This window comes from Astatotilapia calliptera, chromosome 7 (assembly GCF_964374335.1).
Source record: "Astatotilapia calliptera chromosome 7, fAstCal68.1, whole genome shotgun sequence".
Taxonomy (NCBI): Eukaryota; Metazoa; Chordata; class Actinopteri; order Cichliformes; family Cichlidae; genus Astatotilapia; species Astatotilapia calliptera.
The window spans coordinates 60,597,950-60,609,125 of record NC_137428.1 but is presented as its reverse complement, the minus strand read 5'-3'; the positions used below and the strand labels follow the sequence as shown (position 1 = coordinate 60,609,125).

General features: G+C 39.4%; 1 protein-coding gene across 3 annotated transcripts; it reads left to right on the top strand.

Annotated features, from left to right (window-relative positions):
- The first annotated feature begins 3,801 nt into the window (after positions 1-3,801).
- Positions 3,802-10,033, top strand: pdp2 (putative pyruvate dehydrogenase phosphatase isoenzyme 2). Of its 3 annotated transcripts, none has more exons than XM_026176135.2 (9): positions 3,802-3,937; positions 4,338-4,467; positions 4,575-4,766; positions 5,288-5,407; positions 5,504-5,790; positions 7,793-7,898; positions 7,978-8,214; positions 8,310-8,609; positions 8,739-10,033. In XM_026176135.2, the coding sequence occupies exons 2-9, from the start codon at positions 4,390-4,392 to the stop codon at positions 9,012-9,014; spliced, it is 1,596 nt and encodes a 531-aa protein (XP_026031920.1). In that variant the 5' UTR covers positions 3,802-3,937; positions 4,338-4,389; the 3' UTR covers positions 9,015-10,033. The 3 variants fall into 3 exon arrangements, with proteins under 3 accessions (XP_026031920.1, XP_026031921.1, XP_026031922.1); XM_026176136.2 differs by having other exon boundaries at positions 3,840-3,937; positions 4,334-4,467; XM_026176137.2 differs by lacking the exon at positions 3,802-3,937 and adding an exon at positions 3,973-4,112.
- Positions 10,034-11,176: the final 1,143 nt, after the last annotated feature.

The following is an 11,176-nucleotide window of genomic DNA, read 5'->3' as shown; positions in this document are numbered from 1 at the left end:
AACATCTCCTGCCCTGACAGCGGCTGGAGGAGGACTATCCTCCGCCTGTGAGCGCTTTGGCACGAGCGATGTGCCCACGGCAGCACCCGCTGCTTGTTGAGAGTAACAGCGGTTTCACGTCAAAAGTCGTCATAAATAAGTCTCCAATAACACCAGAAAAAGCCGCCAGATTTGTCGCTAGTCGCTTTTTAGAAAAAAAAAAACGACGCTAAGGGGGTTTGAAAACTCCCTAAATATAGCGACAAAATCGCTAAGTTGGCAACACTGTTTGGACTGTTTTCAGGGTATTTAAAAAAAATTCAAAACAAAACAAAACCGTGCATCACAATGGGTATTCTCTGAGCATGCGCAGAATTACGCACAGCTGTCATGTGATCCTGTGATCGAACAAAGGATCAAAGGCTCGAAGAGCGCTGACGTCAAATTCGCTGCCACAAAAGTCTATAAATAGCCCCTCTTCACCTTTGCAAACACAGTTTTACTTGGAACATTTTCAGAAACAGCGAGTTGTGTTTAACAAACCAGAAACCTTTCAGAAAGGGACTGTTTTTAAACTTAAACAATTAAGCAGACATTTTTTCTTGTTGACACTTTGCATTAAGAGTTTAAAGAAATGTCAAACGAAACATTTATGGAGCTTCAAATGAAAATTCAACAACTCCAGTTGAAGTTGAGCACCCTAAAGCTCAAAAAGAATAATTATAAAGATAATTTCCATCAGTCAAGAGATGAGCTTAAACACGTGAAGGCTCAGGCTGAACAAAATCAGACACAGGTGGAATCTCTGGAGGCTAAACTCCAGGAACAGGAAAAGAATGTTCAGACAATGCACCATGACATGATAAAAAAAGAAAAGATAATAGAAAAACAATATAGGGAAATACTTCGGAAGATAGAACTCACAGTTGAGCTGAAAAGAGAAATTTGTACTCTTCAGCGCCGGGTGAGACAGACACTGGATGATAAGCAGTCACAGGTGGAATCTCTGCAGGCTAAAATGCATGAGAACACAACAGAAAGTCAGACACTGCAAATATTTTGGCTGGAAGAAAAAGTCAAAAAGCAAAATTTCAAGATTGTTCATAATGAAGATCTCATAGATGAACTTTATGAACATCTTAAAATTAAAGGAGAAATAATTAATAATCTTAAGGATCAGCTGAGAAGGGAGCAGGAAGAAAAAATATTAGCTGCTGTTCACAACATCACTGGTGAACCTCTGCAGCTGGAGAATCTTGCTCCTGAACCCGAGGATCTTTTTTTTCCGGCCTTGGAGAATCTTGCTCCTGAACCCGAGGATCTTTTTTTTCCGGCCTTGGAGAATCTTGCTCCTGAACCCGAGGATCTTTTTTTTCCGGCCTTGGAACCATCTCCTGACGTGGTCCCGACACAGCAGAATCTTGCTCCTGAACCCGAGGAGCTTGTTTCTCCTGTCTCAGAACCATCTCCTGACGTGGTTCCGACTAGTGGTTCATGGTGTCATGGTGCTAAACGCCTACTTAAAATAGGTTTAGGTGTTGCTGCAGTAGGCCTTATTATAGCTGCAGGTTACTGGGGCTTTTCAGTGCTTAACAGTGATTGCCTATTTAACTCTGTCTATGGCCTCCTTGAGCCATATTGCCACCTTGGTGATCGATTAGTCCCTTTTTAAAGACTAGTAATGATGGACTGCTTTTCATCCACAGTCCAGAAAACCATAAGTGGTTTATGTTAGACAACATTTAGCTAACTTGTGCTCTCATTTTTCTTTTCTTTTGCCTCTCACCCCCCAGCCAGTCGCGACAGATGGCTGCCCCTTCCTGAGCCTGGTTCTGTCAAAGGTTTCTTCCTGTTTAAAGGGAGTTTTTCCTTTCCACCGTGCCTAGTGCTTGCTCACAGGGGATCATTTGATTGTTGGGGTTTAACTTGTTAAAAAACATAACAAATTAGGTGAGGGGTTCACATAATAGAGAGCACAACAAAAACTACAAATTAAAAAAAAATTTGTTAGTTGCAAATCAAAATAAAGACAACAGTTTCTGAAAAACATCTCTTACGGCTCTGTTTATTTGCTTAAATGAACACTTGTATTTTTTGTCATAGAAGAATATACATTGTCTTAAGTATTTAATAATTTTAAATTTAGCCCTGCGCTGCATGAGATAAACACAGACGGCTGTCGGCCTGGCGAGGGAAAGTTCCTCTTCAACCTCCAAACTCAACCCAGTTTGTTACTCGCAGCATCGCAAAATTAGACACAGCAATTTCTTAGAGTCTGGTTTAAGTCCTGAAATGACATCTCCTTACCTGTCACGGTTCTGGGTCAGTTTGACCCAGTATTTTGAGTTGTTATGTTTTGGTGTGTTTTTGCATTATGGATAGTTTTCTTATTCTCTTGTGGTGCTTTTGTTGGTTATGATGATGATGATTATTAATCTATGTTTTAGTTCTTCTTGTTTAGGGATTAGTTCTTAGGTTTTGTGTTCTCATGTTTTTTGCTGGTTTAGTTCAGTGTCTAGTCTGTCTCTCTCTGTCCAGTCCGTGTCTTAGTTTAGTGTGTATTGTTTCCTGTTTTATTTTGAAGGATTGTGTCAGTGTGTCCAGCTTCGATCCCCTGACTCGTTAGCCCCAATCTCTCCCAGCTGTGTCTCCCTCCTGTTTTCCATTCCCCGATTACTTCCCTGTGTATATTAGCCCTGTGTTTGCCTTTGCTCAGTGCTGCATCGTACCGTCGGATTATGCCTGTGTGTTTTATACTGTGTTCAGTATTTTCGTGTTCACTACCCTTGTTCAGTTCATGTTTTAATTTCTCCAGCAATAAAGCTGAGCTTTTGAGTTACAATTCTGTGTTTGAGTCCTGCATTTGGATCCTCATCTCCGCCTGCCCGCACACAGAGCCCTCTATTTAAAATCCAACTCTTACCTGAACTCTCCTGCCTTTCTGTCTCTCTCGCTGCCTTGTAATGATAACTTCTTAAAGATGATCAATATAATGTTCGAAGAAAAATGGTTGACAATATCCATTCAACGCCAAAAACCAACTGCAGCATAAACAAGGAGGTCACTGAGGGAAGTTGACTGAAATGGACAAAAAAGAAAGAAATTGCAAAATTTGATTGATTTGTAAATTTGTAGTTGAAACGGGTAGTTTGCCACTTGAGCCTAACGTTTAAATTATAATACAGTCTTGAGGAAAAAATATAAATAACTTTTTTCGTCTCTGGTTGAGCTCTGGTTGAAATTAAATTATTTTATTTATTCGTACAACATAGAGATGTTGTACGAATAAATAAAATAATTTAATTTTTCATTGTGAGTTGTATGTGAGGCGGCTGAACACAGGAAGGAGAAAAGGACTTATATCGATTGGTTAGGAATTGGTTACAACAAAGACTGTATCTTTAGGAAAAACAGGAATTGTGAGAAAGATAACACAACTTTTTGTTCTCCCAAATGCGTTGAAAGAGCCAAGAAGCAGTGGACAGAAAAATAGAAAAAGAAATTTAAAGATAAATGATTGTTTTTACATTAAAATCTATACCTCAAACAGTCACTATGAAAAATGTCTGAACCTTTTCGTCGAGATTATTTTATTGACGGCCTATAAACACATACAAACAACAGAAACAGATCCAAAGTGCTTTAGAAGCAGATATACATTGCAGGTCTCGAAAGAAAACTCAGTTTCAAAATACATATAAAGCTGAAAAATGTGTTTTGTTATAGTCACTAATTATTGTGGGAAGTAAAGATCACAATGATCGATTGTGTAATGGATCGACACTAAAAATTTGCAGTAGAGGTAAGAAAAGAGGAAGCATGCACCCCACTAAGCTCTACATCTACTACAGCAGAGCGCGATAACTGCTACGTCAGACGTTTCAGCACGTGACCGTCCTGTTATGATTTTGAGTAGTGATTCAATGGACATCGATTCACTCGAAGTTTTACGAAGTTTGTACGTATTTGGTTGTTCAGTTGACTTGACATATATCTTAAGCCGCTACATGTGTGGAAGTTTAGCTAGGTACAGGCTACTGGGTAACGCTAGTACGGTGTGGTTTTTAACCAAATGTTAGCGCAAGCTAGCCAGCTAGCAAGCTAACTTTACGTGTCATGTTGACAGCTCTGTGGTACGTGGCGGACTTGCACGTAATGTACCTAAATGTCAGAAGATGCCACTTGGGAGTGGCGTGTAACAAATGTATCATGTTGTTAATCTGAAACTGTTTGATCTATGGAGCATGTAAAATGCTACCAGCTTACGCTAGCCATTTAATTATCGCCAGGAACATCGTAGCATCACCATACACATAAGCAAATGTATAACATTTTTATTTTTTTCATCCTTGAGCTAGGCATAAAGGTGATTAGGCTGCAGCACAGCCTACCTAGAGTGTCGCAACAGCGATGTATGGACGTGTGTACGCCAGCATCCTGCAACGAGCGTCAAACTCACTCACGCTTTATTATGGTGCTCAATTCCAGGTTTGTCTGCTTTTATTTTATTCTTTCTTCTAAATCAAAGGCGGGTCTAGCAGAAAAGCTTTAGCAACCACTGCCCTAATGTATTTTTAATCCCCTTTCTTCCTCAGAATGCACACGCTGTAGCAATTTGCTGTTCTCAGTCTCACTTACCCCACTGCTACTTCTCATCCTGGGGTCCATCCAATGGTGATGAATCTGGGAATTTGTCTAAAAGCCAGCGACACCTCTCAACTCATCAGGATTTGGACTTTCAGCAGAGGAGAGTACAGATCAACAGTATTCTTAGATCCAATGAACAAGTAAGGGATAGCACACAGTCTTACCCAGCAGATACTTTAAACTTATTAATTAAATGAAAATACAACAAAGAGAATATTGTGCTAATTTTTTACTAAATACCAGCGATATGCATCAAAAATATTGTGTTTACCGTTATGCCTATCACCTCTTCTTTTAGCAAAACTCTGAAAGTGTTTGGGAACTTAAAAATTTACTCACATATTTTGACTGGGTAACAATCTTTAGCACTCAGACTATCATGAGCTGGCCATTGTACAATGTGCAGAAGAAGTATGCACTAAACACTAGTTTTTACTTTTTATTCATTTATTGCATTTTGTTGTCAGCAACCTGAATGCTTGCCTCAGTTGGGTTGAAAAGAGTTCAGTAATTTTCTTTGCCATTTTCTTTCAAAAACCTTTTTCAGTTTGAATGTGAATATTGACGAACTCTAGTTAAGTGTCTTCATTTTAAGTTCATATTTATTATGTAACTGTTTTGGTAAATAGCTAAAGTAACACAAACCATATCTCTGTTTCAGTCTGTGAGTGTCCCAGAGTTTGATGGCAGGGGACTAAGTGTTGTGAGGAAGTTTGAGAGCAACCAGCTAGCTGCTAACACTCCTAATGAGGACCGTCGCAGTGCAGCCACCTGCTTACAGGCATGCAGTTTTTTCCCCCTTGCTATAGTGAAATCTGTGTTTTTTTTCCACTTGTTTCTTGTAAAATCAAATTTTATGTTTCTCTGTCTTCTCCAGTCAAAGGGCATGCTCTTTGGAGTGTTTGATGGCCACGGGGGTTGGGCGTGTGCTCAGGCCGTTAGTGAGCGGCTGCTGTACTATATAGCAGTTGCAATGATGCAAAGGCACAGCCTGGAAGAACTCGAAAAATGCATGGAGCACAGCAGACCTATTCCTCCCATCCTGCAGTGGTATAAACATCATACAGATTTTAATTATCGTGAATCTGCTTCCCTGTACATCGACAACCTCAGAGTCTTCTGGCAAGAATTACTGGACAGTGATGAACACGAGTCAGGCATGAGGTAAATGCAAATAAATCTTCTCTTCAGCAAAGACTGGGAGGAATTATTATTTAGCTTGTTTTATTGTTTCAAACCTAGTCCTTGATAGATGTAGCAAATGGTGTAAAATTATACAAATGTCAACGCTTTGACCCAGCTTTTAAAGCATTATCCAGTTTTTGTGTGTGTCAAATCAAATCAAAATCAAATCAAATCACTTTTATTGTCACATCACATGTGCAGGTACATTGGTACAGCACATGTGAGTGAAATTCTTGTGTGCGAGCTTCACAAGCAACAGAGTTGTGCAAATACAATAATGTAAACAAGCAAAATACAAGAATGGCTACATCTGAAACTAATAAATATATGTACAATATATAATAGTATATGCATTTCTGGATGTGTATACTAAATATTTTTCTACGTGTGTGTGTGTGTGTGTGTGTGTGTGTACACATATTTTACAAATTAAATAGAGTAAACAATAAATAAAATATATAAAATAAAATATACAGATTGAGACATGTGCAAAACAGTGGCGTTACTGTACAGTATGGAGTGCATAATGTTAAAGTTCCAGTAGTGAAGCTGAGGTGTCTATGACGTGTTCAGCAGTCTGATGGCCTGATGGAAAAAGCTGTCTCTCAGTCTGCTGGTACGGGACCGGATGCTGCAGAACCTCCTTCCTGATGGAAGTAGTCTGAACAGTTTATGGCTGGGGTGACTGGAGTCCTTGATGATCCTCCCCGCTTTCCTCAGGCACCGCTTCCTGTAGATGTCTTGGAGGGAGGGAAGCTCACCTCCAATTATCCGTTCAGAGCACCGCACTACTCGCTGGAGAGCTTTGCAGTTGTAGGCGGTGCTGTTGCCATACCAAGTGGTGATGCATCCAGTGAGGATGCTCTCAATGGCACAGTGATAGAAGGTCCTGAGGATGCGGGGGATCATGCCAAATCTTTTCAGTCTCCTGAGAAAGAAGAGGCGCTGCTGCGCCTTCTTCACTGTTTTGTTTGTGTGTACTGACCACGTAAGATCCTCAGCCAGATGTACACCAAGGAACCGGAAGCTGCTCACTCTCTCCACAGCAGCGCCGTTGATGGTGATGGGGGTGTGTACTTCTCTCCACCTCTGGAAGTCCACTATCAACTCCTTTGTCTTTGCGACATTGAGGGTGAGATGGTTGTCTTGACACCAGTGGGTCAGGGCGCTGACCCACTGTGGAGGGATGGATGCTGTGGTAGTGATAGAAGGTTTGAGTGGGGTTTAATAATACAGTTTAAAATAGGCTATATGCTTGTTAAAGGAACCAGGTGGGTGTGAAATAATACAAGCACAACAAGAAATAAAATGTTTATTGATATGATGGCAACTAACCTAAGCTGCAAACTTGTGTCTAGACGTATATGTATTTCCACACATTTGATAGATTTTTTAGTTTTGTCATTTCCCTCGATTACTTTTTAATTTTTATGCTATTTTTTGCTTTCAAACGGCCTTTAAAATACATAACACAAAGTGAAAGGAAAAACATGAATTTTCTGCAGTGATTGGATTTGTTGGCTCTGTTATGCTTTGAAAGTTATTTTGCTGGCATGATTTGATTCCACGTCTCAGTGAACACCTTCACTGTAACATGAAACACTTTTATATTAATATGAGTGGTCTCTTTTATGATGAGAGTGCACACATCTAAAGGGCAATAGGGGTCACACAATGGACTGATGAGTATGAAAATGATCTAAATCATATTCTACTACTGAATACTAGTAGGACATTTTAGACTGAGGTGACTGTAGTGCTCTTAAGTACCAACATCTAACCACTATATATGGAAAATATTTTTAAAGAATGACATCATCCCTGTAGTAGCCTTACAGAAAATTTGAAATCAATAACAGGACGCACTGAAGCCGTTTCAGCATCAAACACTTTACTAATACGTGTTGATTTATGTCTTAACTTGTCAGTTATCTGTGTATGCAGAATAGCACAAAACAAAAAGCCTGTTTTCTTTTTTTAGTCCTCAGGATGCTCTGGATTATGCTTTCAAACGGCTTGATGCTGACATCTCTCTGGAGGCTCAAGTTCCTCTATCCAATGACCTAATGAGAAGTACAGCCATTCAGGTAATAAGATACAGCAGTCTTCGGTCTCTAGTGTGTTTTAAGTTCATACAAGGTTGATACACATGCATTATCTGTCCAGGTTGCATTTGCCGGGTGCACTGCTTGTGTGGCCCATGTTGGCATGGATGGCATCCACGTGGCGAACACCGGTGACTGTCGAGCAGTACTAGGGGTGCAAAATGAAGATGGCTCATGGAGCGCTTTACCCCTTTCTCAAGACCATAACTCACAGAACCAGGCTGAGGTGGAACGCATCAAAGCCCAACATCCACCTTCAGAGAGCGACACAGTGGTTACAGATGACAGGCTGCTAGGGGTGGGTTTTTGTCGCCACATGCAACAGATCACAAATTTGTTTGCCATTCGGTTTAGAGAATGAGTCATTGGTTCAATTCTTTATCTTTCTGTCAGGTCCTAATGCCACTCCGTGCGTTTGGTGATGTGAGATTTAAATGGAGCCATGAGCTGCAGCAAAGTATTTTAGCCAGCCTGGAATCTGGAGTAGACCTTGACTCTCTTAATCTGTATCAGTACACTCCGCCTAACTATCTAACACCGCCGTACCTGGACGTGTCACCTGAGATCACTTATCATAAACTGAGACCCCAGGACTGCTTCCTGATCCTCGGTACTGACGGCTTATGGGATGAACTAGGGAGTGAGGAGGCAGTACGGCTCATTGGAGAGCACCTGAGTGGAATTCACCTACAGGTTTGTATGGAGTAACTACTTCACAACATGTAACTTTTAGATACAGCACTTTATTTAGACTTTATCCTGCAATCTTGACCTGAAAAAACAAAAAGGCTTCTAACTAACCTTTTTGTTTTTTTCTTCCAGGCTCCAGTTTCTCAGTCTGAGAGAAAGCTGAAGTTGGGTCAGATGCATGAACTCTTGCTGAAACGCCAGGCCCGTGCCTCCCCGGCTCTAGACACAAACGCTGCCACACACCTCATCAGACATGCTCTCGGCACTGGGGACTATGGAGAACTATCCCAGGAGAGGCTGGCGTCAATGCTTGCTTTGCCGGAGGATCTAGCGCGAATGTACAGAGATGATATCACAGTTACTGTGGTGTATCTGAACTATGATCTGGCTAGATCTCACCACAACTAATGGACAGAGAGAAACAATTACGAGAATTGGGCTATTCAGATTAGGACTGTAACAGTAAGTATTAACGAGACCCTTGATCTTTAGAAAATGAACTATTGAGATCATATTAACTATACAGATATGATAATACAATAAATAGTCTTGTAGTTTATTGTTTTATATACTTTTTATACAGTTTTGGTTACAAACAATGCCTATCTACACTCTTATAACTAGTGCAATTAATTTTTCTAAAAAAACAGAAAAATAATAAAGTCAACGATTCTTGGAGAATTGTACTGATAACATTTTTTTGTAAATATTCTGTATCTATGTTAATAATACAGTTTTATTGTGAATTCTTTTGGCCATGACAGTCAGTTAACATTTTCTAAAGGTTGTCACAGTTACAGCTTGCTATATAGACTGATTGATTTTCAGTGTTTACTTACAGTTAGCCTGAACAGACAAATGCAAAAGTAATCATCGGTCTGGAACTGTTCAGTTTAGTTCACAACACATTGTGAACCGATGCAGGTCAAAATACCTCCGGATCAAACTGTAGAACTACAACGAAAAGCAGCACAGTCCCGAGTGACCAAAAATATAAACACACTGCAGCTCGTACTTTTCCGCATATCTGACAATCAGTTGGCCCACACATGCTAAGCCTGCTCAATGTCTTTGGAATAGAGGGTGGCCATCCATATGCTTTCTACAGAAACATCGGCACTCCAATTTGTCTGGTTCTTAGGAAAAGTTCAGTTACCAATTCATAGTTGCAGCATTTAATGGGTCACAAATACAGTTTTTGTTTGGAAAAAGTCCTTCAGTGTATTTTTGATGTGAAATAATGGTACCTCTCACTTCTATTGATTTTCTTATTGTGCTTTTGTTTTTCCATTTAGTCTTTTTTTTTTTTTTCCATGTCCCTGTTTGTGTAAGCTGTGAAGTATCTTTTAATGAAGTTTAAATGTTTATTGTAATCGTGTTTTTATGTTTCCATTCCATTTACAAAATTAAACTAATATTACATTGAACAGATTGTATTTTTTTTCTGTCAGAAACATTTGGATTAAAAGAAGTTACAAGGGGACATTTAAATATTGTAAAGCATAGTTTTAATGTCCTTTTGCCTAAACCTGGAAAGTAGATAAGTGGGGTCAGGAGTTTTCAAAATAAACTCTGCTTGTCATGGGAGCCTGTCTCTTCTCAAACGTGTTTTCTAAACATGTGTGTGACATATTAGAGGAAAAAAGTTAGTCTGTAATCAGCCTAATGGTCGTACAAACATAAGTGAAGTTATTTTAATTGATGCTGCTAGTGGCTCACATTTTTCTGCTGGTCTCTCACTTACAATTGTAGAGAATATGAACAAATTCCACTTTAAAAAAAAAAAGCAGACCTCAAGCCTTTTTTGAAATGTGAAGTTGGAAACCCACATGTGTAAACACCCTCACCTGCAGGTCTGATGTATTCTTAATTCCAGTTTAACCCCTTCCTGTGGAAATCAGCTACTCGGCGTGTGAAGAAAGTGAAACGCTAAACACAAATACTGTAGCCGGTGGCAGTTAAAGAAGGCAGTCGCAGACAGTTGCTAGGAAAGTTACTGCACTGATGGAGGACGTTTCTCCATCAGTTGTTTCTCTCGCTGCATTTCGAGATGTCTCAAATCACCTCATGGCCCTTAACACTTAGGTTTTTCTTTATATTTGTATAATATGTGCATCTTTATATACAATATTTTCACTTTTAAAATTTCTTAGTTTTTTGCATATTTGTCAAACCTACATGTTTCACATCACTGAACAAAATAGCGTTTTGTCTTTCCTTAGATATATTTGTTTAATATTTACATTTGTTTGATGTTCTGAAACATTTAACTGAGACAAATATGAAAAAAAAAGACATCAGAAAGAGGGTAAATACATTTTTGCAGGACTGTTTATTTAGTAGCATTATTGGTTTTACAAGGTTTGATTTATTTTGTTTGTTTTCTAAACCACTCAGGTTTGAAATGATACACACAAGCTCACTAGTATTTGTTTAAATGTCCTTAACCTTGAGCAGATACTTTTGATCCATGAACAAGCTTCTGAAATAATTATGTCTGGACACGTGACCACTCTTCTTGGGGGAATCAATTGTTCATTTAAATTGTGTGTTTTCCTGACACCATCCTG